The 18,210-nt window shown below is 42.8% G+C and overlaps 1 protein-coding gene across 28 annotated transcripts in view; it reads right to left on the bottom strand.

Moving 5' to 3' along the window:
- The window catches only part of GPHN (gephyrin), a 556,374-nt gene that overhangs the window by 360,496 nt on the left and 177,668 nt on the right, over positions 1-18,210 (bottom strand). For 26 of the 28 annotated variants that reach the window (XM_053285016.1, XM_053285048.1, XM_053285057.1 and 23 more), the window contains exon 3: positions 7,155-7,212. In XM_053285016.1, coding sequence (XP_053140991.1) covers positions 7,155-7,212 — 58 coding nt within the window. Of the gene's footprint in view, positions 1-7,154; positions 7,213-7,851; positions 7,941-18,210 lie in introns of all 28 variants that reach the window. The other 2 variants (XM_053285118.1, XM_053285086.1) reach the window with 1 other exon arrangement.

An 18,210-nucleotide genomic window follows, 5' to 3' on the forward strand; every position in this document is an offset into this window, starting at 1 on the left:
TTCATACCCAGTAATGATCTTCCAAACAGAAGAACTAATCAATCTTTTTTTAAATATAGCACTATACAGGTGGACTCCATTATATTCATTTATTTATTTAACACATTTAACACATTTGGATGGCTTTAAGAGGGGTTTGGATAACTTAATGGAGAAGAGGTCTATCATCGGCTACTAGTCGGAGGGCTATAGGCTACCTCTAGCCTCAAAGGCAGGATGTTTCTGAGTACCAGTTGCAGGGGAGTAACAGCAGGAGAGAGGGTATGCCCTCAACACCTGCCTGTAGCCGTCCAGCAGCATCTGGTGGGCTACTGTGTGAAACTAGATGCTGGACTAGATGGGCCTTGGGCCTGTTCTTATGTTCTTATATTCTTATGTATATTTGTATACCACCCAAAACGCAAGAGTCTCTGTGGTTTACAAGAAAACAATAAAAACAACAAATAAAAATATTAAAACATTACAATAATTTAACATTTAAAATGCTAAAACCATTAAAACACAATTAAAATAATATCTAATTAAAAGCCTGGGTGAACAAATGTGTCTTGACTGCTATTTTAAAGGTTATAAGAGATGGAGAGGCTCTTATTTCAGCAGGAAGTGTGTTCCAAAGCCTCAGAGCAGCAACAGAGAAGGACCATCCCCAACTAGCCACCAGATGAGCTGGTGGCAACTGCAGACGAACCTCTCTAGATGATCTCAGTGGGTGTGGTTCATAGCGAAGAAGGTGTTCTCTTAAATACCCAGGGCCTAAGCTCTTTAGGGCTTTATAGGTTTATAACCAAAACCTTGTATTTTGCCCAGAAACGTATTGGCAACCAGTGTAGATCTTTTAAGTTAGGAGTGATATGGTCTCTCAGAGATGACCCAGAGACCAACCTGGCTGCTGCATTCTGGACCAACTGCAGTTTCTGGACTATGTACAAAGGCAGTCCCACATAGAGTGCATTGCAGTAATCAAGTCTTGAGGTGACCAGCAGATGTACTATTGTTTTGAGGTCATTTATCTCAAGAAACAGACAGAGCTGGTGTATCAGCTGAAGCTGATAAAAGGCACCTCTGGCCACTGCCTCAACCTGGGAAACCAGGGAGAGGTTTGTGTCCAGAAGCACCCCCAGACTGCTTACCTTCTGGGGAAGTGTGACCCCATCCAAAACTAGCAGATCAAAATCATCTCCTGAGTTCGACAACCGCAATTCCATGTATCTGTGGTTGGGCAATTAAGATCCACCCTCAGCATATGGAGTACAACAAAGGGTTAACTTCAATGTGGCTGGAAAAGATCTCAGACGTCATTTCCAGTCACCATTTTGCTAAAAGGAGCCATTTTGTGGCTCTTTTGTAATAATATTTTCCTTTAAATAATATTTTCCTTTAAATTCCGATGATTTTTCATGGGAAAATTGGGGATTGCTGGACAGCTAGAGACCTGCAGAGCACAGTACAGCACACAATGAGCCAGGTCCCAGATTGCTGAAGTTCTACCACCTGCTGCCTGTCCTAGGAGCTGCTCGTGAGAGGAGTGGCTTCTGGGGCTTGCAAGCTTAAAAGCAAGGAGCCTCACCAAAGGCGTGGCCGTCGTGGTGGCTGTCAGACCGCCTGTAGGCAGTTGCCGAAGCCAGCTGCCAATGGGGGCCAGCCTTTGAGGCTGGGCTTTCAGGGGTGGGGCTGAGGGGTTGGGTTGGGCCAGGCCTTATGCAGATATGTGTTTGGGCTCTCTTGAGTGGGATGGTGCTGGGGGTGTGCCTGGCAGTGTAAGGGCAGCTATTACTGTAGTGGCGGGGAAAAGAAGAATCGGCACTGGCAGAGTAGCTAGCCGTTACAGGGGAAAGGAAATCAGTAATTTAGTAACTGTTTCCACTTCCAACTGCTCTGTCAACTCTTCGGCCTCGGGAAGCAGCTCCAACGACCCACAGAATCTGGCCTTGCTCCTCTGCAATGCCAGGTCAGTTCAGAATAAGACCGAAATTGTCCACGATTTGATTGTGGATGAGGGAGCTGACCTGGCATGTATAACCGAGACCTGGTTGGGGTAGATGAGTGGTCCAGTGTGGGCTCAGCTTCTCCCACCAGGTTACTCTGTCGTGGAGCAGGCTAGGGGAAGTGGGCGGGGGTGGTGGAGTGACTACGGTCCATAAGAATACCATTTCCCTTACAGGCCCCTGTGAGAGAGTTGACTTATATTGAGTGCATATTTTTGAGGCTGGAAACTAGGGATAGATTGGAGATTCTGTTGGTGTACCGTCCACCCTGCTGCCCAACTGAATCCCTAACTGTGCTGACAAAGCATGTCGCGGAGTTGGTGTTAGAGTCTCCTAGACTTTTGGTGCTGGGGGACTTCAATATCCACTTTGGAGCTGGCTTGTCTGGTGTGGCTCAGGAGTTCATAGCGGCCATGATAACTATGGGCCTACCCCAATTAGTTTCTGAACCAACTCATGTTGCCGGCCATGCACTCGATTTGGTCTTTTGTTTGGATCAGGGGGGTGTTCCATGTGTGGAGGATCCAGTGGTTTCCCCGTTGTCATGGATGGACCGCTACCTGGTTAAGGTTGGTCTCACAGCCGCAATCCACCCCTGCAGGGGTGGTGGACCTATTAGGATGGTCCATCCGAAAAGGCTTCTGGACCCAGTGGGATTTCAAAAGGCCTTGGAGGATTTTGACGTTGGTGTGGCCGGTGATTCTGTCGATGCCCTGGTGGGAACCTGGAACAGGGAACTCAACAGGGCAGTAGGCATGATTGCTCCTAAGCGTCCCTTTCGACCTGCTGCAAAAATGGCACTGAGGAGCTGCGGGGGCTGAAGCGGTTGGGTAGGTGACTAGAGTGCAAGTGGAGGGGAATTCGGTTCGAATCTGACAGGATTTAGCATGTGACCCATTTGAAGGCTTATGCAGTGGCAGTGCACACAGCGAAAAAGAGATTCTGGTCTGCGCGCATTGAGGCTGCAGGTTCACGCTCGGCGGAGCTATCCCGGGTTGTGAGGAGTTTCATTTCTGCTCCTTCTCCTTCCAATTGGTCCCCGGAGTTGCTCTGCTGTGATGCCTTTAATGGGTTCTTTGCAAATAAGATCTCCTGTATTCAGGCCGACTTGGACTCCACTATTTCTGCAAGGTCTATGGAGGAGGTGTCCAGCAATCCCTCTTGCACTATTAGATTGGATCAGTTTTAATCTGTGACTCCCGAGGATGTGGACAAGCTGCTTGGGGCAGTGCAGCCTACCACCTGTTCTCTGGATCCTTGCCCGACTTGGCTGCTTCTATCTAGCAGGGAGATTGTTGGAGGTGGCCTAGTTAATATCATAAATGTATTGCTGAGGGAGGGTAGGGTGCCCCCCTCTCTGAAGGAGGCAATGGTTAGACCACTCTTAAAGAAGCCTTCCCTGGACCTCTTAGTGATGGACAGTTACAAGCCAATCTCCAATCTCCCTTGGTTGAGCAAAGTGATTGAGACGGTGGTGGCCGACCAGCTCCAGGCAGTCTTGGAGGAAACTGATTATCTAGACCCATTTCAAACTGGCTTTAGAGCTGGCTATGGGGTTGAGACAGTCTTGGTCAGCCTGATGGATGACCTTTACCAGGGAATAGACAGAGGGAGTGTAACTCTGCTGGTTCTTCTGGATCTCTCAGCGGCGTTCGATACCATCGACCATGGTAACCTTATGGATCGCCTGGGGGAGTTGGGGATAGGGGGCACTGCCTTGCCGTGGTTCCGCTCCTATCTCTCAGGTAGATTCCAGATGGTGGAGCTTGGTGACAGTTGCTCCTCAAAACAGGAGCTGTTATATGGAGTTCCTCGGGGCTCCATTCTGTCACCAATGCTTTTTAACATCTACATGAAACTGCTGGGTGAGGTCATCAGGAGGTTTGGTGATGGGTGTTATCAGTATGCTGATGACACCCAAATCTACTTCTCCTTTTCATCTTCAGGAAATGGCACTCATTCTCTAAATGCCTGCCTACAGGCAGTAATGGGCTGGATGAGGGATAACAAATTGAAGCTGAATCCAAGCAAGCCGGAGGTGCTCATTGTGGGGGCTCAGAATCTGAGCGGTGAGTTAGATCTTCCTGTGCTGGATGGGGTTACACTCCCCCAGAAGGAGCAGGTGCGCAGCTTGGGAGTACTCCTGGACCAAAGCCTCACCCTGGTATCTCAAGTGGAGACCATGGCCAGGAGTGCTTTCTATCAGCTTCAGCTGATTCAACAGCTGTGCCCATTCCTTGAAGAGGATGACCTCAAAACAGTGGTGCATCAGCTGGTAACCTCCAGGCTTGCCTATTGCAATGCGCTCTACGTGGGGCTGCCTTTGTACATAGTCCGGAAAATTTAGTTAGTTCAGAATGCGGCAGCCAGATTGGTCTCTGCGGCAACCCGGAGAGACCATATGATGCCTGTTTTGAAACAGTTACAGTGGCTGCTGATATGTTTCCAGCCAAAATACAAAGTGCTGGTTATTACCTTTAAAGCCCTAGATGGCTTGGGTCCAAGATATCTTAGAGAGCGCCTTCTTTTACAAGATCCCCACCGCACGTTAAGGTCATCTGAGGAGGTCCGTCTCCAGTTACCACCGGTTTGTTTGGTGGCGACTCAGAGGCAGGCTTCTCTGTAGTTGTTCCTGGGCTGTGGAATGCACTCCCAGCAGAAATTCCCAATCTTAATTCCTTCCTGACCTTCAAGAGAGCCCTTAAAACCCATCTGTTTGGCCTGGCCTTTCAGGGTTTTTAATTAGTTTTAATTGTTTTAATGTTAACCTGGTTTTCAGGGTTTTAATTGTTCTGCTAGTTTGTTTTTTAAGATGTTTTTTAATTGGTGTTCATATTTATATTTCTGTTTTGTTATTGGCATTATTATTATTATTATTATTATTATTATTATTATTATTATTATATTTTATATTTTATATCCCACTCTTCCTCCAAGGAGCCCAGAGTGGTGTACTACATACTTAAGTTTCTCCTCACAACAACCCTGTGAAGTAGGTTAGGCTGAGAGATGCATGACTGGCCCGGATTCACCTAGCAAGTATCATGGCTGAATAGGGATTTTTACCCAGGTCTCCCTGGTCCTAGTCCGGCACTCTAACCACTACACCACGCTGGATCCCCACTACACCATGCTGGCTCGCTGGTTTTAATGGTTTCTGTTTTTAATTGTAAACCACCCTGAGCCATTTCGGAAGGGCGGTATAAAAATCGAATGAATGAATGAATGAATGAATGAATAATAACCCCCAATTCCCATTGCCTCAAGATCTTATTATCCACGGTTCTGCTATCCACAGTTGTAGCAGAAAACAGAATCCCTGCGGATAACGAAATCCACCCTTACTGACTTGGTGTCATGACTGCCTACAAAAAAGTGCAGTTCAAAGAGTATTGAGTGGTTACAGTAAATGTATGAAGAGGTAGCTTCTAGAGTAGGGGTCACTGAAGTGCCCTATTTGGACAACAACCTTAACAAGACCAGCAGTAGCAGAATAGATCACTGCTGTTTCATTTTACCACAGGCTTTCTGGAAGCATCTATTGGTCCAATGTAAATAAAATGGATGGACTTTTGGCCTGATCCAAACAGGATTCTTCTTATGTGTTTATAGCAGGCTTCCAGAGGCCTAATTAGAAAGCTTTACTAAAAGGTATGTATTTGGGGTGGGGTGGGGTGAATTACATAACAGAAGTTAATAAATGTTTCTTTGACCAATCTGTTTTTCACCTGATTTGGCCTTCTACATAACAGCAGCCCTGCTGGATCAGGCCCAAGGCCCATCTAGTCCAGCTTCCTGTTTCACACAGTGGCCCACCAGATACCACTGGAAGCCTACAGGCAGGAGTTGAGGGCATACCCCCTCTCCTGCTGTTACTCCCATGCAACTGGTACTCAGCTTGGTGACGACAAAAAAAGAAAGAAAAAAGAAAATCGCCTCACTTTTGTGCAACCTACTCCAACCAGATTTTTTCTTATCAAAAGTAAAACCAAGCAGTTATCACCACCACCACCTCCGCCTCCACCATTCCCTGTCTTTTCTCCTTCCCAAACTGTAGCTGATACAAACCACCCACTTTTTGCTTCTGTACAATTCTTTCTTCTCCTGTTCCTTAAATTCCACTTCCTGAAGCTTACTTTTGAACTTGCTGAAACAGAATACACACACACGCACACTTATAGGTTTTATCCCTGTTTTGATTATATTTTGATCACACACACAAGCACCTTTCTTGGCTCACTGGAGAATTCCATGTGGACTTTATTGTGACTTGCATGTTTCCTTTAAAACTGAACTCATACAAGGGAAATCAATACAAATCCCATATACTCCTTCCAACAGTTACTTCAGATTTCTCACAGGGTATGCTAACAACAGGCTTTATCTTAAGCCCTCAACAATTCTTGAACTAGCAATTAAAGTACTGGAAATGAATAAAAGTCACATCTTAATTTACAGACTGTGACATGGTCTAATACCAGTAGACTAATCTCATCTGTGCAGAAGGTGATACAAGAACTTTCCTTGATGTTAAATGTAACCTGATTTAATAATCCCAGGGTTGTTGCCAAAGAGAGTAAATACTTCCCTTCAAGAAACCGGCAATTTGCCCCACTGACTCCTTTCCCCCTTTCTTTTGGGTGGCGTTGCAGAGATTTTTTTTAGTGTGGTGGCATTTTGGCCATATTAAGTTCCAAATGGGGGGAAAAGGCATTTTATTTATGAAATTAGTAAATTCACTTTGTTTATTTAGTACACTTTTACACTAGAAACATACACAGAACCAAATTGTTATTTAAATAATTCTTAATAGCATGAATGAAAATATCAGCTAAAATAAACATTTGATAGAATAGCCTTTGTGCTGTTTTCCAGGTTAATTCACACATGACTTCTTAGACATGCAGCTAAAATAATTGCCTCACAAAAGGGACTTCGACAACTAAAAGAAAAGGACATAACCAATTTTTCCATTATGCTGTTCATTAATTATGCAGATTGTTCCAGATGTCATGTTAGCTACTGAAATAGGCACTTCTTAAATTCAGTAGCAAAAGCATCACTGTATATTTCGGTATGCATTCAGTTCCCCCCTCCCCTTTAATACGATGGAAGGTTTTCAACAAAAAACAGACACATTAAAATACTGAAACACAGCAAATACTATACCTTGATTTCTTCTATTTCATCTGGCACGATCTTGTATGCTGATATAGTTCCACCCAACCTGAAATTTAGAGAAGAAAATATCCTCACAATCCAATTGTTCATAGTATGGAATAAATACTTTGCTGTTCAGTTCCAGAAACAGAAAAATTCATCTCCATGGTTAACTTCTAGAAACAAATTGTTCTTGGCCAGCCAATGAGCTACAAAATCATGCACAGCTACAACAATGCACACTGACCTCCTGAGCAAGACAACTGTAAAGTAGTACATTATCCAACACAATGAATATTTTCAGATAGGAGACTTAAAGAAGCTCTTGCTTCAACTGAATTTGGAATCTGAATATTAAAACTGTTGGGATATGCAACAGATGCAGCCTAGCTTGCTATATAATTTGCATGTGATCTACTATAAAGCCATATGGTTAGTACATAGCACATCACCAGAAGAGCATGATAAAACTCTAACCCTCATCCTAAATCCTAACTGCCCAGAGATGAAAATTTGGGGCGGTGTACAAATTTGATTAATAAATAAAATAGTAAACAAACAAACAAACAAACAAATAAATCTGATCCAGGAGTCTGGAATTAAACTAAACAAACAAAAATGCATTTTTCGCCAAACTGGAGTTCTTAGGACAAGTGATTACAGAAACAGAATAACGTTATGAACAGATAAGAGTAAAAATGCCTACCCAGTGTTTGGGCTTGAGAAACCTTCTACAGATATTTGTGTGGTCTAGCATCCTTCAGATTGCTCACTGATCACATACCCTTGGTGACCCTAATAAAGGGGAAAGATTTGGATCAAGCACCACTACGATGTCTACACTTTTTGATAAGAATGATGAGGTTCAACCTAACAGTGGAATATGTTCCAGGGAAAAAGCTGGTACTTGCAGACATCTTATCACATAATCCCACACAGCAGGAAAACTCCTATGACCTAGAGCAGGGTTTCTTAACCTTGGGCCCCCAGATGTTGGACTACAACTCCCATCATCCTCAGCCACAAAGGCCATGGATGGGAATGATGGGAGTTGTAGACCAACAACATCTGGGGACCCAAGGTTAAGAAACCCTGACCTAGAGAAGGAAGTACAAGCTTATGATGGTGCAGTACAAATTTTCATGGAAACATCAAGCGGCTTCTTCAGATCGGAACAGCTACTCAACATGATCCAGAATTTCAGGAAGTCTTACAGTATTTCAGAAATGGGTGGCCTAACTATATCAATGACACTTCAGAGCTGTCTAAGTGATACATTTGTGAATGTGGTCAGCTTAGTGAATCAAATGGACTAATAACAAAAGGAAATCATATCGTTGTGCCACAAAAGATGAGGAAAGAAATCCTAGATCTTATTCACCAATACTATCGGGGTGTAACCACATGCCATGAGCATTGATCCTAGTTGGAGGCAGAGTCCCTCCCTGTACTTCTTGTTGAACTGGTCTCTCCCTATAACACAATAAAGAGGCTCCCAGAAGCCTCTCTGCTTTGGTCAGAAACCACAAGCATATGGTTCTCACTTTTTTTAAAAAAAAGATTTTATAATGCTTTTATTAATATAATAGAAACAGAAGAAGTTATATCTCTGAGATCATACATGATTACAAACATGCTCTTATCCAACACGTATGTGATTACAAACATGCTCTTAACCATCAGCAGAGAAACCAAGAAAGATACAATAATAGTAATTAAATGTATATAAATGAGTAAATATCAATAAAAGATATGAACCTCACCCAGAAAGCCCCCCATGAATTAATTAATTGTATAGCAGTTTGGTAATTAGGTTCACTAATGGTATGATAAAAAGAATTGATCAGCAAGGAAGAAAAAACAGATAATGCCATAACAAAAATGATGTAAATATTATAACCACAGAGCCATATATCCACTATTGTTCTGCAATCAAGACCCCCATCCTGTCCCCGTGTATACATACAAAATGTTTTAATTGATGATAATTAATTAGTTTAACAGCCTCCACCCTCATATAATAAAGGATCAACAAAAAAACCCTTAAAAATATCATGAAGGGGGAGACTTGGTACTGCCGGAACTAGATTTTACAACTACGCATGGGGGAATAGATAATCAGGTTTCAAAACAGTAAGTCCATGCAAACTTGGATTATTCGAAACCGCTATAACAAGACCTTCTAAGATGATTTTGTATTAAAGCCACCAATAATCAGTTTGCTCCCCCGCACTCCAATTAATCTTTCTCAACTTCTTCCACTTGTTTGTAATGCCTGCATCTCAATAGTAAAATTATTAGCAATAAAGAACAAATGCACAAAACCATTTATACACAACTTCTGCAGTTTAAAATTCTTATCCCGTGCACACACACACAAGACATTGTTGTATAATATTAGTAACGGACACCAGGAGTACCATTAGGGGAAGAGAAAGAAAGAAAAATAATGAAGGAAGAAAAAAGAAGGGGATTATTTAAAAATAGTGCTTAAGAAGAAGTACCATTTTTGTGGTAATGAAACTAAAGTTGGTTTCTTAATTTCTAAAAGTGTCCAAAAAGAAGCCTGTTACAAACAAAAATTATGATTCTAAAATAAATATTGCAATGGAGAATTTGAAAATCTGTAACTGGAACACTCTTAATCACTCATATCCTATTAAATCTGCATATTATAGCATAACAATGTCATACACTGGAATCTAATCAATCAAAGCAAATTTCAGTCTATGACTTAAAAAATATTAATATTTATAGCCCATAAATTGAATTCTTAGTATGTTCTCATTTCTTCTCTAAAACTTAATATGTTCTCATTTCTTCCTTAAAAAGAAACTAAAAAACTTACTAGCTTATATGTGAAGATTTCTTAAGTCATTTAAATTATCGGGCACATCATAAAGAATCTAAATTCACGATTCGGTTATCAGTGTTTAACCTTAAATAGAATTCCCTGAATAATAATAAATTTTTAAAAATAGCTGTAAACGCAGGGAATACATTGAAAAGGCAATGTATTAGGTATACCAGCAGGGGCGTAACAAGGCTGAAGTGGGCCCAGAGACAAAATTTTAAAATGGGCCCCTCGCTGATACACACACAGTTCACAATATATAGTCATGTGACTTGCCTCTGGCGGGCCCCTCGAGGCGTGGGGGCCCCCAGGCAGCCGCCTCCCCTTCCCTAATAGTAGTTACGCCCCTGTATACCAGTTAGTTATGCCCAAATTATAAACCCTTATATAAGTCCCTAAATTAATCACATATCAGAAAAAAGAAAGGGAAAGAAACGTCAGGGTGGGGGGAAGGAAGAAGAATTCTTAGTATGCTTTAATTTCTTTCCTAATTCTTAATATCTTCTCATTTCTTCCCTAAAAAACAAATCAAAGGACCTACTGGCTTATGTGTGAGGATTTCTTAAGTCGTTTACATTATCGGGCACTTCATAAAGAGTCAAATTCTCGGTTGGGTTATTATCAGTGTTAAACCTTAAATAGAATTCCCTAAATAATAATAATAAAAACAGCAGTAAACACTGGGGATACATTGAGAAGGCAATGTATAAGGTATACCCTGTTTCCCCGAAAGTAAGACCTACCCCGAAAGTAAGACCTAGCAGTAATTTCTGATGTACCGCTAATTGCCCTAGTGCATTTTTTGGAGCTAAAATTAATATAAGACACTGTCTTATTTTCGGAGAAACACGGTACTAGTTAATTATGCCCCAATTTAAAACCCTTAAATGAATCCCTAAATTAATCATATATCAGTAAAGAGAACGGGAAAGAAATGCCAGAAAAGAGGAAAAAGAAGAAAAAGAAAGAAAGAAAGAAAGAAAGAAAGAAAGAAAGAAAGAAAGAAAGAAAGAAAGAAAGAAAGAAAGAAGATTAGCACTGAATTGTAAACTTTAAAAGAGAAGATGACTCCATTGTATTGAAAATATCTCGGCAAGGAGGAGCACTAAAGACTGAGAATGATAAGTATATCATACACCCCTGCATGGAAACAGAATAATAATAGAGAACCCAGCTACAGCAAATTCAAATCAGTGGAAATTAATTAAACATTTAGAAGTCAAGCCCTTCACTTAACAAAGGGTTAATATAGAAACAGTATCTGGAACATTCTTTCATGAGGGGGGAGACGAAACACTGCAGGAACTAATTTTTGTAACCTACATCTGGGAGGAAAAGTAATCAGGTTTCATAAATCAAAATCCTTCTGATCCACAGGTCTTCCCGTAAATTCCAAAAAACCAAATAATTTCAAAAACCACAACTTAATGAAATGCAACAAAAGGATACACAGCTAAGGTAAGTTAACTTTCGTGTAAAATAAAAATACATAAACCCACTATAGTAAAACCTTCTGAAATAATAAAGTAAAACCACCACTTGACAATCCCCCTCCCCATTCCAATTTATCCTCTTAAGATTTGGCCAAAAAACTGAATTCCAATGCATTCTTCAATGCTAAACAAAAGGAAGAATATAGGGAGGTCATACATCTTCTAATTTATCGTCCCAACTTAGCTGAGTAACAAATGCAAGATTTCAGGTAAAATAAAGTCAAGGTCTCCATGCTGAATACCGTTTAAATGCAGAATCCTCCGCTTTTGAACTTCCCCTGGAAAGGTAAGCCAGTAGCATTTTAAAATCCTTATTCCAATAGAAAAGAAGCACAGAACAACTTCTACTTTCAAACTTCTCCACCAAAGGTAATAGGTTCTGTCCAATTCTTTTATCTCTCCAGTCTAAATTCCAGGGGATTGGTAAAAGTTCTAAAGTAAACGGATAATTATTCAGCCATAAAAAAGAAATTTGTCAGTAATGTACTTCTCACTTTTAACATGCTCAGGAGCCTCATGGGATCATGAACTCTCTCTTTGTTGGCACATGGGGACCAGTCACTTAGCAGGCAGTGGGACAGTTACCCCCAGATTCAGCAGCTACCAAAGCCAAATTGATAGGGTACTAGCCTTGAGCCTTTCCATATGTTTGGGAATGCCTAAGTAGACTTCTGAAGTTAACTCGCAAAAGTAAACTTCTCATTCAAGGTCTCTCTATGCACAAAGATTGACCCCCTCTTGATTTACCTCCCTTCCATAGATGCCTCAAACAAGATAAAACCAATTACCTCAGCAGAGAAGTAAGATAAGGCTCTGCAATGCAACTCCCTTCCTATCAGAAAAGAGCTAAGTGGGTAATAGAATCTCAGATGTGTACTCATTTTATTCGTTTACTAGGTTCTTCTGACCTAAGAGATACTGAGGCTATTTCCACGATCCACGGAAAGTGGGCTAAGGGAGCTTAGCCCATTTTCCATGGATCATGGGAACCACCGGGGTCGCAGGCAAGCCCAGTGCTCCCAAGGCGGCTAGTGAGTGCTCCATTAACCTCATTTCGTTGCTCGTGTGTCACCGCAATGCACGGCGACGCATGAGTAGACCCCTGACCGGGAGGCTGCAAGCAATCTCCCAGGCTCGGGGGTCCTTCGAGGATGCTCCGCGCACTTGCGCGGGGCATCCTGGACCTTCCGGGGGCATGCAGCCCCCAATCCCCGCAGCCCCAGCCAGCTCCATGATGGAGCCGGCAGTTGTGTGGGCAGCCGATCTGGCCACCCAGCTACGAGTGGCTGCTCATCTACAGGAAGAGCGGGCTAAGCCCGCTCTTCCTGCAGACCCAGAAGAAGCTCTTCTCAAGGATGAAAAGAAAAGCTTCACTGTGTTTGCACGTTTATTCACTCCATCTACATATAGGGTGTACTTGACCTATTCAAAACATTGTGTTGTAGTGCAGCACAGTAAAAAAAGACAATGGAACCGTTTGAGATTCCCCGGAACTGCCCTAAGATAAGGGAAAGATAAGGAAATTTCCCTCAGGACACATTTTGGGCTATAACTGCCCTTCGTTCTTTCAGCCAGTGTGCTTCATTTGGTTTCTATCCCTTGGAGTCACCCACACTTTGGACGCTAGACCTGACACCTGCTATAACATCTAGCCATGTCTTGCTCTGCATGCCAATCACACTTCCAGCCTCCAGACTGGCCTTCTTGCCTGGCCCAATCTATCCAGCTCACCTCGCTGCTAGAAGCTGGCTACACGAAAACAGACACCTTTTGGATTTATCCCTGCTATTGAACCAAGTTATCTTTGGTTCTTCACTGCCTGGTTCCATCCCTGAGGAAAGAGGTCCTTATGTTGCGCCAGAGCCATGAGGGTCCAATCACCACTAAGGGAAGGACGATGTTGTATGATAATCGCTGCACCCCTCTGGGTCTCCCTATACCTGCTTTCTTAAACCCAAAAACCTGTTTCTTTCAAGCCTCCTTTCTCTACCCAGCCTGGAAGTTATTTTAATTCGAACACTAAGTAAATTTCCTCTTTGCAGTTATCTGTTTAGACTTGTAATGTATTTTTAGTAGTTGTACTGCTTTAATCAACTTTCTTATTCCACTGTACCCCTACCCTACAATAAAACCTTGCTTGTTTTTGAACTTCAACCTCTGTCAGTTCATTTTCTTGTAACTGAAGCTTTGCACAAAAATTATTCTGACATGGAACTGCTCCACCCCCGCTCACTAATTCCGCACACAAAGCCTAAACCCAATTTTGGGATATTCACCAATCATCCAGGGGCAGTTCCATTAATACTTCCTATGACTCTCATGACAATGGCTTCCCCAGATTTCCTATATGGATGAATTCCCATCTGTATTAATGAACTCTGGCTGGTGGCATTGGGCAGAAAATGTATTCTCCCAAGCTACAGAATATTTCACGGCTAAAGTAGCATTTGAAAGAATGGCTTGCCTTTTCTTTCTTTTTCCCCACATGGAATTGCACAATGCCACATGTTGTTTATCTTTAAAGGATTTAAATACTTTTAATTACACTTTTTGTAAGGGTTCTTTTTTCATTTATGTTTTAGTGTATTTGAGGGTTGTTGTTTTTTTACTTTTAGCAAGAAACCATGTGATATCTCTGAAGTCATGTCAGTCTCTGTGCTGTTTCAGAGTGCTAGTTGTGGTTGGTGTAAAGTGGATTTTTGTGAAGATTTGCCTCAATTTTTTTTAGTGTTTTATTAATAGAGAATCAGTTTAAATGTATATTTATAAACAAAGAGAGGTGCAACTGTGGGATGGTTGTGTAGGACCACCTCCTGATCTTAAGATTAGTTTAAAAGTAGCATATGGGAGCAAGGGATTTGTCTTTTTTAAGTGTAATTTTCCTTAGGTGAAAATTACAGAGATTGTGGTGAAAATTACATAGGGAAAACAGAAAGACATCTGGTCACCAGATTCAAAGAACACCTAAGTAGATTCTATATACATAAATAGCGGAAAACCATGGTCGATACATATGAAACATAAACAATGGCTCTCAAAGTAAGCATTTTAGAATCTGAAAATTGTACACTTAAAAGGAAGATAAGGGAAGCATTATATTTGGATAAACTGAGGAGAGAAGTTAATGGCAAAGAAGAAATGACGGAAATCTGAATGTACATAGGCTATTAAAGGGTGCACATAACATTTTTGTCTAATACCTGTCTCTTCCAGGATTTTCTCTCTCAGTGTCAGCGATAACCAGGTATAGCTGTGAGTCATCAACCTTCACCTTCTCTCTCCTCCCCCGCTTGTTATGTGTTAGCCAGGTACTTAATTAGATTGGGGGGAAGTCTTGGATATAAGTGTGGATTTTAAACAGTGGGATATAGAACACTGAAGCTGATGTACATACGTTGAAACATCTGTTCTTTGTCATAATTCCCTCTTTCTATGTTTTAATTTACACAATAAAAAAGGTCTGGAGAGAAGTTCCTCAGGTTATCAAGATGAGTCTTCTGTTACTCTACTGCAGGGCTGCACAACTTCGGCCCTCTCACTATTTAAATCATTTTAAGGTTTTCATTTCTGTTTTAATTTGTTTTATATTGTTGTAACCACGCAGAGATGAAGGTTTGGGGCAGTGTACAAATATTGAATTTATTTAACATATTTCTATACCACCCAAAACCTGCATCTCTAGGCAGTTTACAATTCAGAAATATGATAGATAATTGTTGGAGTACAACTCCCACCATCTCCAGCTACAGTGGTTAATAGGCAGGGATGATGAAAGCTGTAGTCAAAGATCCGGGGGGGGGGGGGGCTGAAGTTGTGCAGCCCTGACGTCTACCAACAAATTCATAGTTAGGCCTTCACGTCTACTGACCGAACGAATAGCCCACCACACTCTGCCAAGGCAGAATATGTCAGATTCTGAACTGTTACTGAAACAGCTTATCTTGCGGGCTTGCAACCTCCATCTTGGCTACCTAAGCTCACAGGATTGTGAACTTTGCACATGCTCATATTTGGCAAACTGCAAGTTGGTCACTTGGCACAAGCAAACATGGGCAGCACTGCCAGAGGTCAGAACTAGGGAGTTCCCCATGGCTTCTCTTGCATAAAGGGAGGAAGTTAGCCGGCAGACCCAGGTCAAAGAGACCTTCACAAGCGAAACAGCTAACCCTCTTTGCAATGGGATTAGCCTAGCTAAACGCTCTTATGACTACCCAGATAAGCATGGCACACCCCCAATCTCCTATCACAACATTAATGAGCTGGCAAGGACCCAGATATAGGATCGTTAACAGGAAAAGAAAACCTATATTGGAATAATCAACTCACCAGGGCAGTAGACATGTTTGCTCCTAAGTGTCCTCTCCAACCCACTTCAAAAATGGCTCCTTGGTATACAGAAGATCTGCAAGAGCTGAAGCGGCAAGGAAGGTAGACGACTGGAGCGCAAGTAGAGGAAGACTCGACTTGAATCCAACAGATTGCAACACAGAGCACACTTAAAGATCTATGCTCTGGCTATACATGCAGCAAAGAAGTTTCCTTTTCTGCCTGTATTGCTTCCGCAAACTCTCATCCAGTGGAGCTACTCAGGGTTGTGAGGGGGCTAGTAGGGCCCCCTACTCCCTTGAATCAGAATTTAGAACCATCAGTTGCCCGCTGTGATGCTTTTAATTTTTTGTGGACAAAATCTCTCGTATTCAGGTCGATCTAGACTTAGACTCCACAGTTATCGCAGTGTCAGATGCAGACATATCCAGCAACTCCTCTTGTGTGGTTAGACTGGATCAATTTCAGTTTGTGACTCCTGAAGATGTGGACAAGCTGCTTGGTACGGTGCGTCCTACCACCTGTCTGCTTGATCCTTGCCCAACATGGCTTTTATTATCCGGCAAGGGGGTTGTTGTGGAGAGCCTGGTGGCAATTATAAATACCTATCTGAGGGAGGGCAGGATGCCTCCTTGTTAAAAGGAGACAATTATTAGACCTATTGTGAAGAAGCCTGCCTTGGACCCCTCAGAGTTTAATAGCTACAGGCCTGTCTCCAACCTCCCATGGTTGGGCAAAGTGAATGAGAGGGTGCTGGCCTCCCAGCTCCAGGCGGTCTTGGAGGAAACTGATTATTTAGACCCATTTCAAACTGGTTTTCGGATGGGCTACGGGATGGAGACTGCCTTGGTCGGCCTGATGGATGATCTTCAATTGGGAATTGACAGAGGAAGTGTGACTCTGTTGGTCCTTTTGGATCTCTTAGCAGCTTTCAATACTATCGACCATAGTATCCTTCTGGAACGTCTGAGGGAATTGGGGGTGGGAGGCACTGCTTTGCAGTGGTTCCACTCCTACCTTTCTGGCAGATTCCACATGGTGTCACTTGGAGACCTTTGCTCTTCAAAATCTGAGCTTTTATATGGGGTCCCTCAGGGCTCCATACTGTCTCCAATGCTTTTTAATATCTAAATGAAACCGTTGGGAGAGATCATCCGGAGATTTGGTGCTGGGTGCTATCAGTACGCTGATGACACCCAAATCTATTTCTCCATGTCAACATCATCAAGAGAAGGCATATCCTCACTGAATGCTTAATGGGCTGGATAACAAACTGAAGGGATAACAAACTGAGACTGAATCCAGACAAGATGGAAGTACTTATTGTGCGGGGTCATCACTCAAGAAGCGATATTGATCTACCTGTTCTAGATGGGGTCACACTTCCTCAGAAAGAACAGATACGCAGTCTGGGAGTGCTTCTAGATCCACACCTTTCCCTGGTTCCCCAGGTTGAGGCAGTGGCCAGAAGCGCTTTCTGTCAGCTATGGTTGATACGCCAGCTGCATCCGTTTCTTGAGGTTCATGATCTCAGAACAGTAGTACACTTGCTGGTAACCTCCAGACTTGATTACTGCAATGCGCTCTATGTGGGGCTGCCTTTGTATGCAGTCCGGAAACTACAATTAGTACAAAATGTGACAGCCAGGTTGGTCTCTGGGCCATCTCGAAGAGACCATATTACTCCTATATTACAGGAGTTGCACTGGATGCCAATAAGTTTCCGGGCAAAATACAAAGTGCTGGTTATCTATATATATAATTCTCCTGAGTGTGCCTTGGAATGTGCATCCCAACGCCCAGCTGATTGGTTGGGCAGCGGACGGGCCTGATTGGCTGAGGCGCACCCAGGAGGACTGGTCGCCGGGGCAGCGGCAGGCCTGGCCACAGAGGCCAGAGGCAGCGGCAGGCCCAGCCGAGCCCAGCCGTGGAGGCAAGGCCCAGGAGGGGGGAGAAAGGGGGGGGCAGAAGTGGCGGTGGGGAGGAGAGGCGGCTGAGCCTGGAAGTGGAGACTGGGGTGAAAGGTGTGGGGGGGAGGTAACCACCGTCCCCAAAGAGTGCACAGGTGCTCTGTGCAAGGTTGGCTAGTAACCTATAAAGCCCTAAACAGCTTAGGCCCACAGTACTTAAGAGAGCATCTTCTTCTGCATGATCCTCATTGTCCACTGCGTACATCAGGGGAGGTTCATCTGTGGCTACCTTCATGTCGTCTGGTGGCCACCCAGGGATGGGCTTTCTCTGTTGTTGCCCCGAGACTTTGGAACGTGCTTCCCGTGGGAATGAGTCTCCCCGTCTCTAGCAGCTTTTAAAAAGTGTCTGAAGACTTACCTTTTTACCCAGGCTTTTTAACTTTTAAAATTTTAGATTGTTATTGATTTGTTTTAAACTGTTT

The sequence above is a fragment of the Hemicordylus capensis genome, chromosome 1 (assembly GCF_027244095.1).
Source record: "Hemicordylus capensis ecotype Gifberg chromosome 1, rHemCap1.1.pri, whole genome shotgun sequence".
Taxonomy (NCBI): domain Eukaryota; kingdom Metazoa; phylum Chordata; class Lepidosauria; order Squamata; family Cordylidae; genus Hemicordylus; species Hemicordylus capensis.